Source organism: Aulonocara sp. 'chitande type north' Nkhata Bay, linkage group LG4 (assembly GCF_057382095.1).
Source record: "Aulonocara sp. 'chitande type north' Nkhata Bay isolate Kocher_YH1m ecotype deep benthic linkage group LG4, A_spYH_male_GT1.1, whole genome shotgun sequence".
Lineage (NCBI taxonomy): Eukaryota > Metazoa > Chordata > Actinopteri > Cichliformes > Cichlidae > Aulonocara > Aulonocara sp. 'chitande type north' Nkhata Bay.
In genome coordinates, this window is record NC_141347.1 from 13,191,662 (window position 1) to 13,210,850 (window position 19,189).

A 19,189-nucleotide genomic window follows, 5' to 3' on the forward strand; every position below is an offset into this window, starting at 1 on the left:
TATCTGTTTCCGGCTTACGACTTTCAAAGTAAAACCTTGTGCTGGTTAAAGCGCATGCTCGTTGAGAGTTTAGCCCAATGACTGTAGAAAACACTCTTTAGTACATTTACTGATTTTTTTTTCTTTTCAATACTAAGTTCAACACACTGACTTCTGACTTCTGGGTGATTATTAGCTCTTTCACTATCCATAACTATTTTTATTTTGAAGGTTGTTCCCGGTAATGACCGACTTTCTATGGCGAACTTGATGGAAGACATCCTGCAATGCACTGATTTCACAGCAGATGGCGACAAACTACTTATCTACCTATCTATATGGTGTTTCGTTATTGGAAATGGTCCCTCGAGAGCAGGAGTGTCAGACACTGGTGCCCAGCTTTGGAAAATGTGAAGGAGGGCAAATTTGGGACTTACTGTCTGTTATTAACTGTTACAGCTTTTCCTACAGAATAACCTCCTTCATGGTCATTCATACTAAAACACAGTAATTAATTAAGTAATACATAAACAATTATATGAAAAAGTACAGTTTTTTTTTTTCATTATCTACTGTACAACTTTCCGGAGATTTGTTTTTTGTTCTTTTGGGCAGTGAGTTCGGCAGCATTTCTTTATCGCTGGGAAAAACTGAGATGCATTGTTAAAATTTATTTCTTATATTAGGATATCTCATGGATTGGTTAAACTTATTTACACTTGCAGGAAAGGGAGTTTCGCTGATCTGGCCCACTTAAGATCAAACAGGGCTGTATGTAGCCCATTGTAAAATCATTCTGATATTCCTGCTCTAAAGCATAGGTGGGGAATTAAAATTACCAGATGAGAAACTGGCACTGTTGTGGAGGGCTGCTCCAACAAACTAAACTCAGTTTAGTTGCTCAGGACTAATTTTGTCTCTTTATAAAGTGCTGCTGGTAAGAATAGATGCTCCAATTAGGCCATAATTGTGTTTCCTTGGGGAAAATTAATGAGCCACGACTTCTCTATAGGATAATTAAATGTATTTAATGGTGTTATTTAAAATGGTTTTCCTTTTAATTTGTTTGAATGAATCTCCTGGTTGTCTGAAATGTGTTTTCCAAACAAACTGCATTATTTTGCTTGTTGTCTTTTATTAACTTCACCAGTGGATCTATAATAATAAATCATATGACTTACCCATTTAAAAGCTAGTGTACAAATACATGCATTGGACAGATGGATTCACATTAGACAATATTTATTACATATTCTGAGAAGTTTATGGTCAACTCCATGATTCCAGGGCACCCAGATGCTACGAATGAAAAACAAGCCCATATGAACATCCCTCTATCACCACCACCACCACTACCACGGTGTTTGATGGTTTGAGGGGGTCTGTGCTGATATTAATTAAACATGGTGCTGTTCATTGTGGGAAAACATCTCCAATTCGGTGTTGTCTGTCCTAAAGACATTGTTCTAGAAGTCTCATGGCTTATTTAAATGTTGCTGTGCAAACCTGAGCTGTACTGACATGTTCTTTTTAGTGAGAAGAAGCTTTCTCCTTGCAGCAAGTTTTTTAGTGTTTTGCATCGTGATGAACTTTAACATTTAACATGCTAACTGAGGGCTGTGGAGTTTGTGGTGCTCGTGGGTTTCTGCAGCATCTCTGAACCTTGTATTGTCTGACTTTGTGTTGAATGTCCACTCCTGCAAAGATAGTTGCATAGTTGCAAGTTAACACACCCGAATGCTCAGCAAACTCCCAAAACCTCTGCTTTTGTAGAGGTACTCCCACTTTTGGATGATCAGTGAATCAAGTGGATTTGATTAGCACCTCCTGGCTGCTGCTTAACCTCTTAATTCCTATAGAAGCAGCAAGTGTACACTTAGTTTTTCACCTACTTTTTTTCACCTAGTCCTGTGAAAGCTTTTGTTTTCACATGACTGTACCACTGATATCACAAAAACCCCATAAAAGCTTTCAATAAAACTCAAGATGAAAAAAAAAGATTACTAAACTATTATATGATATTTTTTAACAATAAAAAAAATGAGTGAGCAAATGTACCCTGCAAAAAATAGCTCTGATTCCCACTTCTGTTTCACAGTTGGCAAGAAATAATTTGGAAACATGAAAAATGTATTTTTCGGTCTTCTAGAGTTGCACTGTGTTTTTCTCTTTGTGTTTTCTAAAGAAATTCAGATACAAAAGAAAAAGGCTAATGCCTCATAACTAAATGTCAGCTCAGTTTGGCACACAATGGAACACAAAACAAATAATTACCAACTTATGAAACACTGAAATGTGTAAAGCACTTCAGGGCTGTTTAAGTCTGTGCCAACGGTGTTCATCCTTTTGCAGATGAGGAGTCTGTCTGCTTCAGAACTGTATATGTCTCATGAACATGAAGTGAAGATGAGTGGGCAGCTTTGACACCGGGCTTTAGGCTGTTCACCAAGAAGCAATGTTTGTGCTTTCTTTTTATTTGGCTAAAGAACCGGACTAGATTGTAAAGTGACCTGAAACATTTTACTCTTACTTATCAGTGTTTTAAAATATTCTCCACCCTCTTTGTGTGTTCACTGCTTTCTGACAGTTCCTCACCCTGGCCCCCTTTCCTCCTAATTCTGAGGAAAGCTGTATCACTGAATCACTGACACACTGTTTCTCACCATCCCGCGTTTCTGATCCCACATGATCCCACAAAATCTCCACCTCCTCCCTCTGACCGTAACCTACAAACTGAAGCCGAATTCTGGCCTTGCGTACATCACGCTACCCAACATCCTCCTCTCATTTTCATGTGATATAGACCTCCTAGATTACTCAGGAAATGCTTCCAGCCTACTTAGAGTACATCAGTGGTGGTGCAGAGAAATGAGGGGGCGACGGACACCAACGAAAAGTACATAGCTTCTTTATATACCCCAGAAGCATCCAGCACAGAGGCACTGGTTGTTTTTTCTGATTTGGTTATCCTCAAGCAGAGGCACGCACATATTTAAAAATCTGAAACACGAGAAAGCAAAAGTTCTCAATGAGCAAATTAAAGGAGAAATGGAAGAAAACTTAATGTATGCTATATTAGTCCATTAGTTCCAGTCTTATAAACACATTGATGAATGTTCATCGGCTGAATGATAGAAGCAAATGTACCACAAAGGACATCCCCTGGACAGAGCTGACCCATACTCCCATAACAAGTGTGTGCTGAGCAAAAGGTTATGGGAACTAATCTGACACCCAGGCCCGATTAATAGCTATTTATACATACACACAGCCTGGTCTGCCCCAGAGAGTCTGTCTGCCTGGTCATCTTCTGCTGGACGGTGTGAATGTCGGATCATCCTGTCTGCAAGCCTCTGTCTCCTCTCTTTCTCTCGCCACACATAGCTACTGCACTAGAACTGCATCCAGTTCAAAACCATCAATGCTCCATGACAATGGCTCCTGTCAGCTTGTTTTTATTTGAAATATGGGCGAAAAAAATATTTATAGCAGTGTATTTCTACCTTATAAGGATCAGACCAACTGGATGGTTTAAAGTTGAGTTGTTAAACATGCGGGTAGTGGACTAGAACTGGCCCTCCAAAGGCTAGAGATTTTACAGAGAGATTTTAATGTCTTAAATGTTTAAATATTTGTTTGTTTTTTAAGTTTACTACATAGACAGGTCTTTCAAAGTTCTTCTTCGGACACTGGTTTTCACTCAACCTCCAGCTCGTGTATCTGACAATTTAGAGATATGCTTTTTTGTTTGTTAAATCGTAAAATAGCTCCCAACTCAAGAGATGAACCCATGTTGTGTCTACACATAACAGACAACTTAGCAAATACCCTATAAACCAATAAATAACCTTTAAATTGTAGGCACTTAAACAAGCAATATCCTGTCACAAAATACAGCTAAATTTATTAGCACTGCCATTAATTGGTAGTGGCTTTATATTTCAACATGACATTGATCTCTAACAGACTGCCAATGCAGTAAAAACACACATGGATAAAAAAAAAAAAACACAAACTTGAACACCATCAGTCATGGATTGGCCTCCCCAGAGCCCGGACTTCAAAATTATTGATGAAGTGTGTGATCATGTAGTGATAAAAAAAAAATGCAGCCAACATCCAAAGAATAGAATTGAAGGTCCTTCAAGTAACCCGGAGAACTATTCCTGAAGACTTCTTAAAGAAATGACACGAAAGCTGCCTAAGAGAGTTCAGACTGTGTTGGCTAATAAAGGTGGTCACACCAAATATTGACTTTTAAGCTTGTTAAATTTGTGCAAACTCTGTTTTGCCTGCAGCTATTTCCCAAAATATATATAAAAAAGAGATTTGGCTCAAGAGTTTTGTACAGTACTGCACACGGAAAGTTAAAAAAAAACAGCTAAGATAAACAGCTGTTTGTCACTTGTGCTGTACATAGTGAGCTTACCAAATGTGAATGCTTACTTGTGTTCCTTTACATTAAAAGAAAGGTAGGTCATTATGCATCAGTTAACTGGTCTGGCCCCCTTAAATTAACCAAACTGGAGCATACTGTATAAAGTTAGATTGACACCCCTTGTTTAAACCATTCTACTTTGTTTATTTGTGGTTTAGATTTATATTGTGTATATTAGCATTTCAGTACATTATACTTAAAGGAACAGACCTACACAGTGGTCTAATTCAAACTAATTATGAATGTTAATGTGTGCCTGCCATTTAATGCTAATGCATTCAAGTTTCTTGGTGCTTTTTCCTGCTCTTGTGTGGCAATAATCCTTTGGTGAAGCTTTTGTGTACTTTATGTGTATTGGACTTTCTTTTTTCCTGTTTTTTTTGTTGTTGTTTTAGTCTTTGCCCTCTTAGACTGGCCTTTGAAATGTTTCATTGCTTTCGCTGTGTCTATTAACTTTAGAAACCTTGACTCCAGCTTCTGTTTATCTCTATGTCGCTGCTCCTAATAGCAACATGTCTCCATCCTCCTCCTTGTTTCTCATCTGAGCAAATGCAACACCCACATCTGTATTCAAAGGAGGAGATTTTGAAATGAAGCACCCCTCCACTGACTCCTGCTCTATAATTTAGGTAGAAGAGGAGGAGAGCAAGACTTAGAGAAAAGCACGGAGGAGTGAGGGGCCTAAAGAGGAGCTAAGGGTGAAGGTGGACTGGGAGGAAGAAGGTTTCCATAGAAACAGCTTTGCTCAGTTTAATATCTGATATAGTGATGCGGATTCTGCATGAAGGCAGCTAAACTAGCAAACGTCTCCTGAGATTTTTCTTTTAAATCGTGCAAACAGACAAAAGAAGGTCTGAAAAGTACATTGAAACTGTTGAGGGGAGTTTGAGGTCTGCTGCTTCCCTCAGACTGAAACTATATTAGTTTCCATTTTCATTTTTGGAAACTCCACTCTGCTGTGTTTCAGGAAATATATTCTGTTTACTCCTCTATAATTATTCCTGAAGGGGTGCAGAGGCTCTGCAGCAACAGTGGTTTTACAGGTGTAGTCACAAACAGAAGTATCCCAAAGTATCCTGTAGTTGTCTGTAATTTCATGACAGTCGGTTCAATATTAGGACTTTCAACTCAAAAACATAAATAGCCTATTATCATGGTAGAGAAAAGGAAGAATGTAATGTTGTACAGACATTTATGGTGTCCAGTCAGTGAATCATAATGACTGTAATTCATCATGATTCACTGTTTCGAAATCATGAATGTCTGAAGAAAATTAGGAGTCACTCTGCTGAGTAGACATTGAGAATTTCACTGAGAAGCAGAAAAAAACAAAACAACTGAAGTTCTGGTTATAAAAAGTCATAACATTTCAGTAAGGCAAGTCGGATTTATTTTTGGAGGATCATTAATATTTGTACAAATGTGAATAGAAATGTGATTTTAAATTGTTCCTGTCTGGACCACAGTGGTAGGCCAACAAAGTGACCATGCTGTTAAGGGAAATGGGAACCAAGAAGAGGCCGCTAGGAAAGCTGCAACTACCAAGTACCTGAAGAGGATCAGGCAAGTCCTGAGGAGTCAGTTGAATGGAAAGAACAAGATCCGGGCCATCAACACCTAAGCTCTGCCCGTGATCAGTTACCCTGCAGGGATAATAAGTTGGCTAAAGGAGGAGATAGAAGCCACTATCTCTATCAGCAGGCAAGGAAGCTCCTGACCATGCATGGATGGTTTATAGTCCAGGACCCTGAGGCTGTGCACTAAGCAGAAGGAAGGAGGCCAGAGTCCAGGATGAGACATCGAACATCAGGAAGATGGCCACGACTGACTGTGTGCGCAGTGAATACTTCAAGCTGCAGAAACCCAAGAAAAAGGAGGAAGAGGAGGAACCATCATGGAAGGACAGAGCCCTGCATGGTAAGTATCACCGGCAGATAGAGGAGGTGGCTGACATCCAGAAATCCAACCAGTGGCTGGACAAAGCTGGGCTTAAAGACAGCACAGAGGCACTGATCATGGAAGCACAGGCACAAGCTCTGAGCATCTATCACACCAGGCAAGACCCCAGGTGCAGGCTGTGTAAAGATGCCCCTGAGACAACCCAGCACATAAAGCAGGGTGCAAGATGCTAGCAGGCAGGGCATACATGGAAGTCCCGAGGTCAAAATGGGAGACGCCCCCAAGGGTGGACATGCAGACAGACAAAATGGTGATAGCTAACCGATCGGACATAGTGGTGGTAGACAAACAGAGGAAGTTGGCTGTAGTGATAAATGTGGCGATACTGAATGACAGCAACATCAGGAAGAGGGAACACAAGAAGTTGGAGAAGTACCAAGGACTCAGAGAAGAGTTTAAGAAGATGTCAAGGGTAAATGTAACAGTGGCCCCAGTGGTAATCGGAGCACTCAGGGCAGTGACCCCCAAGCAGCGTGAGTGGCTCCAGCAGATCCCAGGAACAACACCCAAGATTTCTTTCCAGAAGAGTGCAGTCCTAGGAACAGCTAAGATACTGCGATTATTAGTAATGAGTTAATGCAGTCGTTTTGTTAAACCCTTTGAATTAAAGCTGAAAGTCTGCGTTGACTATTTGATCTGCAATCACTGTGATAGTGTACAGAGGCAAAGCTACAAAATGTATAGACGTATCTGTATTAACTCGCTGATCATTGTTACTTTGAAATACTAGTCCAACAGTGAACACACCATATGCTCAGTCATACTGCATCATTAAGTTGGAAGTTCAGGAATATCAAATTAAAGATTTGCAGTAAAATATGATTATTATTATAATTATGATTTAAAAATGAGAATTTTCAATATATTACTGAGATTAATCACACATTCTGCTCAGATTCAGGTCAAACAACACTTTCAGCACTTAGGTAACAAATTTGCACTCCTTCTGGAATGACCACAGTATGTGAGAGGAAGCCTGCTGCTTTATCACAGTTAAAGTTAAACTAAACACAGGGACATGGACAAAGTTTCAAAGCTTAAATCCAGCGCTCTCTGCCTTTCGTAGCTCACTGTTGTTATAACCTTTGTCAGGTGTTAACAACAAGCTGGAAAACATCTCTAGCACAGCTGTTCGGGAGTAAATGGAAAGCATTTACCGTCAAAGTGCAATTTGCGGCAACAGCCCTGTAATCATCAGGGTGATGCACAGTTTTAAACTGTGTTGGCAACTTGCTTAATCTCCAAGAGCCCATATTTTTGTCTCCCACCTGTTGCCATTTTTGTTCCTTGAATAGACTTACTTCAGAAATCATGACTCAAATGAGTTCCTGCTTGCTTACATGGGCACATCAGGCATTACTCAACACCTACACAAGCTGAGAGCACACCAAGTGGATATCCATTTAGTGTCATTTCCTCTCCTTCCTCTCTTACTTTCTTTTGCTTTTTTTCTCCTCTCCTCTCCTCTCCTCTCCTCTCCATCCACCTCCCCCTCCCTCCCCCCATGCACAGCAGAGGGGAGATTGACACAGCGTTTTCAGGCTGTGGCGTATGAGTACAGTAGCAGAGGAGGGTGCGCACAGACAGGATTACCATCAGCGAAGGAGGCAGCGGAGGACAGCAAAGGATTGAAGGAGAGACACGGCGGGGATGAAACGATGAATAAGCGATGAAGGAGTAACTAGAGGAAACTATTCAAAGAAAGGAAGAATTAAAGAAGTTGTCACACACCTTATGAACTTAAGGACGTTGGAGCTTTGCCCCGCAGAGTGAGAGCGAACTAAAAGTACAAGCAAAAGAAAGGAAACAACTGATCATTTGCAAGGTGAGAGTAACTCCTGCTCAAATGCCAATATTTAAGTATCAGAAAGATTTGCTGAAAAACAGTTTGATAAACCGAACTTTGAATACATTTATGTGATAACTTTGCTTGTATTTTAGAACTTTGGTAACCTCTGATGACAGACATGAAGAGCAGCTTTTAGTTTTGCATGCGGACAGCGCACTGTTTCGCAGAGATCAACCCAGAATAAGCACTGCGTCAGACGTACTCAAAGCTCGGGCATCATGGAAACTGCTGTGTAGGGTTAGGTCACACTAGTCATTCAAACACTGCAAATCTCTACAACCCTGGCGAAGCTTAAATGCATCACATGAAGACATATCAAGAATCATCAGGTATAAATATGCCCGAAGACAGTGATGCTGTCCACCTGTTGATCTTCTTACGCACCTGTCTTATGTTTTTATGCAATCTCATCAGAAGGGAATCATTGTTTCTGGAGCCTTCAGAAAAAGGAGAGGAACAGCCTCATTGTATCTTCCACATCTGCAGAGTAAAGTGAAGGAAAAGGGAACAAATTATCCACTGATGGCTCCACAAAGATGGAAGAAGTTGAAGGGATCCTCTGACACAATCTTCATAATGATGCAAACACATTTTCTTTTGCAGAAAATGCTAAACATGTGGACAACAGTGTGCAGGAACTTTAATATAAAATAAAACTTCTTAGTTTGTATGAAGGACAAATTGATTAATTATCCTCGATTACATCACTGTGACCTAGTCTCGTCAGGCTAATAAACGCTGGTAATCCTTTAGGTCAGTTAAATTGAATAAACTGTAGTGAGACATTTTATTCCAAAAAAACTGACTACATTGTTCAGAGACATGACTGAGATATCAGACAACTAACTTTAAACGGTCAATAGACTTGAGCTGCTGCAGATGAGCAGTCGCCATAGTGACCTTTCTCTATCTGCTCATGAGAATAAAGAGAAGTTAGGTGGGATCAAGGTAAATGTGACCTGTGACTAAGTGTCATTGCTGCTTTTAAAACTTTGTCATCACTTTCAACCCGATGTGTTGCAAAATGATCATGTGGTCAGTTTGTATAACCGGCCTGAATCGTGAACCAGAAAATACAATATGTTATGCAAAAATTAAAATAGGACAAAATAGGAAAAAAAACCCAAACAAATCTGAATTGAAGCCAAGATGGAGGATGTCTGGGATGTGAAGATAGCGTGGGAATAATTCTCTTCATGGCTACTGCTGATGCTTTGTAGGTACTGAGGTGAAACCAGGGTATGTATTGATTAGCTTTCACAGAAGAAAGAGAAGAAAAGAGAAGTGGGATGACTAACTAAAAACAGTCTTTTTGATAAGATTATCAAAGTTATTGATCAAAACCTGAATAATCAAATTCCACGACAGTGAAAATAAATGATAGTTTAAGGCAACAATTGAAAAATAGTTCCTGTATATACAGAGTTTGAAGGTTAGCTTGTTGTATTTGAGTAGTTTTCAGTTTACTTCTAATTTTGTCTTCATGCAGAAAACATTTATATGCAATGTCATTTGCATTTGTTCACAAAGTCTTTTAAGGACACTGAAGCCACTTTCCTGTTTTCAACAATCAACGCATGATGACCAGCGATCAAGATCCTTGTGCATGATGACTGCTTCATCTGAGGCTGTATCTGATATAAAGCATGTCTGACATCTGATATAAAGCTCTGGCATTCGCACTGAAAATATTACTTTTCTTAGTGGCTGACAATGTCGTTTATCTCATCAGGGGCCATTATCAAAAGCTTTCGGGGAAATGAACACTTGAGCATCCTAATTTCCTTCTTATCACCCAGCTCACTTACCTCTTTTTTTAATCTTTGCTGAGTCTAATAGCCAGAAAGTCCCCAAGTTGCGAAGCAACATGTCTGCATTTGCATGTGCAAAATGTGCTATATACAAACATATATACAAACAATATATTCATAATTACAGCAGGGTTCCAACCAAAAATTACTTCAATATGAATGAGTCAGATAATGACACCCTTAATCTACAATTGAATACAGTAATTAGACCAAAAATCTAAATTCAAAAGGTACGTTTGATTTTGCATGTTTAAAAAAAGGCAAAAAAAGAGAACTAAATCCTCATATGTGAGGAAATGAAACCATAAACATACCCTATATTTGCACAACTCATACACAAGCTTTAACAGAGACTCTTCCTTCTTATAACGTTTTAATCTGGATTATTTTCCAGACATATGCTAAAAATGTAAAATGCGAGAAAATATGTCTTTTTGAAATTTTATCATTCATATTTTTGTGATCAGTGTGGTTCTATTGCCCTCAGTGCAGTATGAACTTATTTGGGAAATAGGCAGGCGAAAGTAAAACATCCAAACTCTGCAGGGCTCCTCTCGTCCTCATTTGTGTTTTCACTCAGTGATGCAGATCAAAAGCCTGCACTGAGTGTCACCTCTTAGCGCCCATTTAAACATATTTAAAGTCACATGTAGCTGTTGTGTTCCTGCCCTTGCACCCTTTCTCTCATTCCACCCCTCCCTCCCTCTCTGACTCATTTTATAAGAGCACTTAATACTGTATACTGCCCCCCTCCACGCACACACACAGCTGGTGACTCTCTCCACTTCCCTCCATCCCCTAAATGCCAGAGGAGATGTGTTCCTATGGAAACTGACATCAGAAAAAAAAATCCCCAGTTTTAGGTGGTGACCATTAACTGGTTTGTATTGTGTGTGTCTCATCACTGCTTCAACACTTTGGTACCTGCACTCTGCCAGCCCTCCTGTTCATTACAGCTTAGAAACCTTTTGCACTCAAAGGGAAGCCTTAGAGCTTATACACTGCTGGCTCACTGAAACAGACACAAGCTAGGAGATCTGCAAAATCATGCTGTTAGCTGGAAGTTAGCCTGAGTGGAGGCAGACACACACTACTTATTAAAAATCGAATCCCTGCAATCAGCACTTACAGACATTTCTCTATGTGTATGTGGTTTCCAGTGAACTCTCTGGTTGATTAGGAGAAATGATTAAAGCCTCCGACCCCGTCTTACAGAGAAACAAAAATACAGTTTCATGTGACACCTGAAAATTCAAGAAAAGTCAGTGTCACTTTGCTAATTTATTCTCTTATTTTACTATATTTTGAACTAGAAATCACATAAAAAAAAAAAACTCAGCTCAACACATGCATTTGATTCTGATGCCCGATATAGTGTTATATTATCGATATAAGCTACACTATAGACAGATATAGACAGTTTTGCGCCTTTAGATCGGGCCCCATATGTCTTAAACAAATAACTGCATAAACTTTTATTTTCAATTAAAGATGCATAAGATACGAATAGTCTCACAAACAGCTCTCTGACATTGCAGATGTGCTAAATAGATACAAAGAGAGAGTTTAATAGTAAACGCATTGTTCAAAAAATTTCAAATGACTTGTCTGACTGGATTTCATTAAGTCTGAAAAGCTTCTGAGAAAATAAAAGCACAATGGTGAACACAAAATGCAAATAAACTGTGTCATAGTAAGGTATGTGAGTCTTGGAGGGGTGGGAGGTAAGTTCATGCTACTATCCTTGATCTCTTGGTCTGGGTGTAGCAGTAATATAACACACTGGCTGCAATCAGGTTTGTAACATGTAATTTTGCTAGGTTGCCAAAGTATCTGTCAAACTCATTTTAGTTCATAGGCCACAGATCCCTTCATGTGATTGCAAGTGGACTAAAACTTTTAAAAAGAGAAAAAAGAAATCAGTTTTTTTTATTGTAAAGAAGTAGAGGTGCATTTTATCAGCATTAGCATTTGATAACAAAGCAAATGACAACAAGCCTGGGATGTCTTGGGGAAAAAAGGCACAGGTTTTCAGTTTCAGTCCATTTTCTGTAATTAAAAAGAAAGAAAACGCTCCTTAAATTAAACAAAATATGCTGCCTTCTTCAGTGTGCGATGCCAGGCTGTGGTTGATGTCTTTGTCAGTGAGAAGACTTTAAAACTTCAGATGACTTCTTTTTGCTTTGTCTGTTACACTCATGCATCCTCATGGGAACCACATTTTAACTCACAAAACCAAAACCATGCATAGACTACTATTCCTCAGATTTTCCACTCATGCATTACTATTATGCAAAATATTAAATGTGGTGAGGTTGGTTTAAAAAAGCAAGACAGCAACCATCACATGACAGTTTCTGTTGAATTTTATGCTTCTTCCAGGGGTCTCTTCAGTGGCCTGAACACCACCTGCTGTGAAGAGACCAGATGTTTGGGAGTAGGACACAGTTTGGCCTCCCACTGTGGCCCTCTACCTGTGATCACTGGTGCCATGGGAACAAGTAGAGCCAACAGGTGAGCCCAGTAATATCAGCCTGATGTAAATTTACTGATGCGGACCATTGGTCTTTGAACTCGTTTTACTTGGTGTTGCTGGAATTGTAGCATCTCATTATTACTGTATCAGCTCTGTTTGGGCAGCTATCTTTGAATTCTCAGCTTCATCTCATTATTTCCTGACTAATTTGTAGAGGATCAAAGACTGCTGCGTTCACTGAAACAATTTCATCCTTTTTTAATTTGAACGTTGGTTGGTTTAGAAGTATCCAACCGTCCGGTGAGAATGGGCTTGTTAATTTGGGTTGGCAGGATGAGTCAGGACCAGCTCAGGGATATTTACAGTAAGCAGATCCTTAGAAAAGGCCAAGGCCGTCCTACGCTGTCCTGACCAGCGGCACATGAAGAGCTCTCGGCTTCAGGTAGCTGCAGCAGGTCTCGCACAGTGAAGAAGGAGGTTGCCTTGATGTACTATGCACTATGTTCATTTTTTTCCATTCTGTGTGTAAATCAATAGTCGGACACCTTATTTTTCTTCTTTAACTGCTTGTTGTGACTTAAATATACCAAGGCGGTTCTTATGGATTTCATTTTGTCTTACAGTTTTGTGTCTTGCGAATCAGCATGATGTTTACCCCCAGCACCACAACCGCTCACATCCCCACCCAAGAAAAACAACACATAACATCGATTTGTCATTGTCAACATAAACTTAGCATCTCTCAAACAGAGCTCTCAAGTGTCAGTGGGTCAATGAATGATTAATAGAGTGTTAACACTCATTTACATATGATGAAGTGCCCCCACAGTACAGGCATGTCCATCCCAAAATGATTTGTCTGACTGACACTGAGTCACGTATAATCCTATAATCTGTGATGACAGCGATCCTTCTCACGCAGCTAAATTGAACTCACCTTCCTAGCAGGTAATCCTCTATGTAAAGGAGATGCTGATACACTCAGGTGAAGATGAGTTTGGTCAATTTAAGTAGACCATTTGTGACTCTGAGTTCAATATATGTTTTGTTTTATGACTGGAGTCATAAATGTTACTTGATGCTGACCTTCCAATCTGACTGGACTGAGAATGAGTAAAAAAAAAGCAGCCAATGTCTAAGGACAAACTTTGAAAAGAGCTTCAGAAACCCAGAGAACTATTTCTCAACACCCCTTCAAAAATTGGAATTGGAAATTCTGGAGCTAATTGGAAGCAACAGATAAAGAAAAGAGTTTTGCACAGTACGCCACAATCAACTAAGAATAAAAGAAAAAAAAATACAATTTTTAATCCAAGTCCCTTTTTTTCCTGACAGGTACAGCATTGTGTCTGATACTTTACCAGAGGAAGAAAGGCAAAAGATTTCTAGCTTAGGACTCCATAACGGCCACAGTTCACCCAGATTCAGACTGCACTTGGCCTGCACCTCAGAAGGAGAAGACAGGAGGAGGTCAGGAACCTCCGCTATCGTGCCCAGCACGACGGAGCAAGGAGTGATGAACAACTACAACGGAAAGGTTCTGACAAGGGGCTCCAACCAAGTACGGAGCCGATTTGTGAAGAAAAATGGACAATGTAACGTTGTGTTCACCAACATGGAAGAAAAGGGGCAGCGCTTTCTAGCTGACATCTTCACCACCTGTGTGGACAGCCGCTGGAGATACCTGTTGGCTGTATTCTGCACCAGCTTTCTTGTCTCCTGGCTGTTTTTTGGTTTAATCTTTTACACTGTTGCCCTGGCACATGGGGACTTTGAAGAGCACCCTACACTGAAGGGTGATGGACTGACACCTGGAGGTCTGCACGGAGCCACATCTGGACATACAACTGGAGAGCAAGTACAAAGGATGCCCTGCATACTTCATGTTCAGGGGTTTATTGGGGCGCTCCTGTTCTCCATGGAGACCCAAACTACTATTGGTTACGGATGGCGCTGTGTTACCGAGGAGTGCCCTGTTGCTGTAATAACAGTGGTGATACAGTCCATAGTAGGCTGCATCATTGACTCTTTCATGATTGGCACCATTATGGCCAAGATGGCTCGGCCAAAGAAGAGGAACCAGACCCTCATGTTCTCCAAAAATGCTGTCATTGCGCTGCGTGATGGCAAGCTGTGCCTCATGTGGAGGGTGGGGAACCTGCGGAAGAGCCACATTGTGGAGGCTCACGTCCGTGCCCAGCTCATACGTTCGTATGTCACAGCTGAGGGCGAATTCATCCCTTTAGAGCAGATGGACCTCAATGTGGGCTATGATGAGGGCACAGACAGGCTGTTTCTAGTATCTCCACTGGTTATAGTCCACGAGATAGACAAAGATAGCCCCTTGTATACTCTGAGCCGAGCTGATCTGGAGGCAGATGACTTTGAGGTCGTTGTGATCCTGGAAGGAATGGTGGAGGCCACAGCCATGACCACCCAGTTCCGTAGCTCCTACCTTTCCAGAGAGATCTTCTGGGGCCACAGGTTTGAGCCTGTGATCTACGAGGACCGCGACCGCTACAAGGTAGACTACGCACGCTTTCACAAGACATACGAGGTGCCGTCAATGCCCCATCTCAGCGCCAAAGAGCTGGATGAAGCTGCGAGCAAGGCTTCTTCCGCTGCTTCTCCTGCGTCTGCATGCAGAGCCACAAAAGACTTGATCCCCATGTCACTTAACGCTTTCTGCTATGAGAACGAGGTGGCATTGAGCTGTGGGGAGGAAGAGGATGATATATTTGACTCTTCTCAGATTGTAGGGAAGGAGAGGGCAGAGGAGAGAAGGACTTCAGTTTCTGTTGACTTCCAAAATATGTTCCACGACAACTCGACCGTGACTTCAGGCAGTCACAATGTCATGTGTGTTCTTGACATGGACAATAACCAGATGGAGTTTGATATCTTACAGACTGCAATTCCTCTTGATCCAGTGACCTATAAGAGCGAGCAAGAGATTCAGTGAGAAGGGGGAGGGTATGGTCTCCCATGCTCCTCCTGTTTCTCGACCTGTTTTCTGCATGTCCCATACCCCTTTTGCCTTTCCAGTGTTATTTTATATTCACATTCAGTGGCTCAAAAGTACGAAATGTTTCCTAAATAGTTTTGTGATGGAATTTCTTAGAGCTTTTGTCAAAGGTTCTTTGTGCAGAATAAGTCTGGCTTTTTTTATTTTGGCTCCCGACAGGATTTTGGCTCTTTTATTATGATTTGACAAAGGAAAGCACAGTGGCAGAAAAGCCCACAAACTTGGACTAAGAAATGTATATTTTGCATAATTAAAATGTTCTTTATCTTAACTTAATTTCTATGTGAACATAAACAATATATTTTATGAAAGAAATAGCAATTCTGATTTGAATTCTCTTTATGAAGAGAACCGAAGTTCTTCAAGTTTTATGCTCGATAAACTTCAGCCGGTTCGTGGATCATCATGCTGGCAATAGTTTCCCACATTGTCTTTTATATTCCCATTTGTATTGAAGCTTGTTTCTACTGCTGAAAGAAGTCAGAATATTTGACTTACAAATGTACATTGAAATGGAAAATATTTGTGCGCTGCAAATGTTGAAATTTACAGGAGAGAATCTTCTATATAAACGTTCATTCAAGTATATTTCCTAAAACTGCCCTATAATAAGTTATTTAGCATACATTATTGATAAACTTTTTGATTTTGTACAGTAGCAAAAAAAATTCTAAGTGCAATCACTAAGTGTAACAGAAGATGTTTCCTGAAGAACGTAATAAAGTTTCCTTAAGATAAACTTAGAGGGATGTCACTGGATTTAAAATCTAATGTTTAAAACATAGTTTTGAGCTTAAAGTTGATTTGTTAAAATGCTTAATTTTATTAGTGTATCAAGACTAAAATAACTTTATTAAGTTAGGATAATGATTAAAAAGCAGAGTACACTATAAAAAATTGTGTAAAAAAAAAAGAAGGGGGAAATGTCCTGGTAATTTTCTGCCATTACATTTTTAATGGAGGTTTGCGTATTTGGTAACTGGTAAAATTATTGTGTGATTAAAAAATACAGGAAAAAATCCTTAAAAAGTTCATATGGAAAATGATTTCATTTTAAACCAGCACATTTCACTGTATTTTTACAGATTTTGTTTTTACTGTGCAGATTTCTTGATCGCTCCTTCTGAGGATTTCTTTCTTGGTTTGTTTCTTGCGGAGGTTGCAGGCTGTGATTACAGAATCAATACTGAGAATCGGCTTCAAAACACATTTGCTCTGTTACTGTCCGCCAAAGAAAGGTGTGGTGTTGGATAACAGTGGCCCGTGTACAGTACTTGCCTCTATGATAGTAGGAAGCACAACAGGAAACAAAGGGACGGAGGCTGTTTGTGCAGTCTCAGGAAGTGCAATAAGTATTTGGATGTGGGTGGACGGGATTATTACTGATGTCTTATGAATTGTTGCAGACAAAGTTGACATGATGATTGTATGATAGATGACATGAGAAATAAGTTTCCAATATTTACTGGGAAAGCATGCTGAGAGAGCCAAATGATATGATAGATGATAAAAGTTTACCATGGAAAATACTAAAATACCTGTAAATAAACATTATTTACTTTACTGATTGTATCGTCAAATATTTCCCATCAATTAGTTTCAGACTGAGGCCTGAACAAATATTTGTAATATGTTTACCCCATGGCTTTTACATGCAGTAATCAGACTGTACCGACTACAATATTCAGTCTGATGGTTTTTATTTTATTTTATCTTATTGTTTTGTTTTGTTTATTGAGACTTTTATGAGTTTAATTTTTTTTTTTTTGCTGACTGCTAGCAGGCGTGTTTGTTTTGTATTAATGTGAATGTGTGGGAGAGAGACTGGATGTAGAAACGATGTGCATCTGAGCAACAAACAGTAAATAGTTTTAGTTTTCATAATGTTTTATTGTCAAAATTCTCAATCCAGATAACTAGGATTATACAAAGCATATGTAAAGCAACTCAACTGACAAACATACACTGCCAGCCAAAGTAAAATACTTACTATGGTTTAATGAATTCAACACTGCAGGATGACAAAATAAAAAATACAAACATAACTGACTTTTAAATAACTTACACTTTGATGTGCATATCAGTTTCACGTTTATCATCATGTTTATTCATATTTATAAATGTTTTTGACAGTACAGTGCAAGTTTTGGTGTAAATGTTTTTTTGTTTGCCCTGGTACATCTTGTAAATAAGACTGAAATTACTGTATCCATAATAATTTTCTCAAACATTCATATGAAATGCATATTTAACACACTTAAATTCAAATTTTACAATTGTGTGAATTTGATTTGACAAGGACACCTTAAAATACGGAGGACCAAAACATTACTTAATTAAATTAACATATTAAATGAAAATGTGCCTGATTTGGCACATTTGATGGCATATTCATTTAGTTACTGAAAACAGGTGAGCCACCGAGATGCAATAAACAAGTAAAATTGGAGTTCTGGACTTCTGATTCTGACTTTTTTTAGTGTGGTTGTTCGTGTAATTTCTGAAATTTTACTTTATATTTATTTATTGAGACATATACATTGTTGGTTTTGGTTCTCCATATTTAAATGTCATCAGATTCTGATTAAAATGTTGTTAAATTTCTATACTTGTGTACAGATTATTTTGACATGAACATGGGCAAAAAAAATACAATTTTAAGTTACTCTGAAATTCTTAAGTTATTTTAAAAATAAAAAAGTGAAAACACATTTTTCACAAGGTTTTGACTGGCAGTGTATAAAAGTCTTTATGCAATGTCAGTTCTGGATTGTGTAATACTTGACAAGAATGGGTGTTAACTTAACAAGTAAGTGTTTTGTATCCTTTGCTATAAAGTCTTCCTGCTTTGTAGAAATCAAATGATTTTCCATTCCTTCCTTGGGGATTAACACACGCACTGAGCAAACTACTGTCAGACTGAAATAAGCTGAAAAGATTTAAAAAACAAAAAACAAAAAAAAAACCCTGAAGTACAAAGCACTTTATTCTTTCTTGTACATTTTTTGATGTTGCAAATAAATATTTCTGTAATTATGTCTGTAATGCTGTTCTCTGCTCTCTCTCTCTCTCTCTCTCACACACACACACACACACACACACACACACACACACACACACACACACACACACACACACACACACACTCCTTTCTAGTGTATGCACTGAACTCCTCTGCACTGTTTGCCATTCCTCTCCGCAGCCACTAGATGCCTCTGCAGGCGTTTCCATCACACGAGAAGTGTATTGCTGCTTTTAAGTGCAACCTAAATTTATAATTTTGTTTTTCTTAAAGGCAAAACTATAAAAAAGAAATATATCACTGGAAAAACAAGAGTTTTGGCCTCAGATAGTTTGATGTAATTTCAAATGTCTGCCTTTTTGCACTAAAGGGCATTGCCCTGGGTGTGGCATCTCACAAGGGACACCACAATGGTGCCAGAGAGCTGAAAGCATCATCATTATAACATATCACTTGATAAACAGAGAGAAAATGTGACTCAGATTTTGATGGGTTTTGGTCTTTTTTTAAACTTGTGAGGTTCTTTTTATAGGATTGTTTTTTATTAACAGGAAAACTTTTATGAACCTCATTAGAGGTTTCACTGATGAGAAGACACAAGTTATGTTTGAATGATTCAAAAGGTACAAG

At 39.2% G+C, this 19,189-nt stretch overlaps 1 protein-coding gene across 2 annotated transcripts; it reads left to right on the forward strand.

Annotated features, from left to right (window-relative positions):
* The first annotated feature begins 6,117 nt into the window (after positions 1-6,117).
* Positions 6,118-18,582, forward strand: kcnj4 (potassium inwardly rectifying channel subfamily J member 4). Of its 2 annotated transcripts, none has more exons than XM_086288531.1 (4): positions 6,118-6,334; positions 7,889-8,201; positions 12,419-12,550; positions 13,848-18,582. In XM_086288531.1, the coding sequence occupies exons 3-4, from the start codon at positions 12,528-12,530 to the stop codon at positions 15,472-15,474; spliced, it is 1,650 nt and encodes a 549-aa protein (XP_086144657.1). In that variant the 5' UTR covers positions 6,118-6,334; positions 7,889-8,201; positions 12,419-12,527; the 3' UTR covers positions 15,475-18,582. The 2 variants fall into 2 exon arrangements, with proteins under 2 accessions (XP_086144657.1, XP_086144658.1); XM_086288532.1 differs by having other exon boundaries at positions 7,892-8,201.
* The last annotated feature ends 607 nt before the right edge of the window (positions 18,583-19,189 follow it).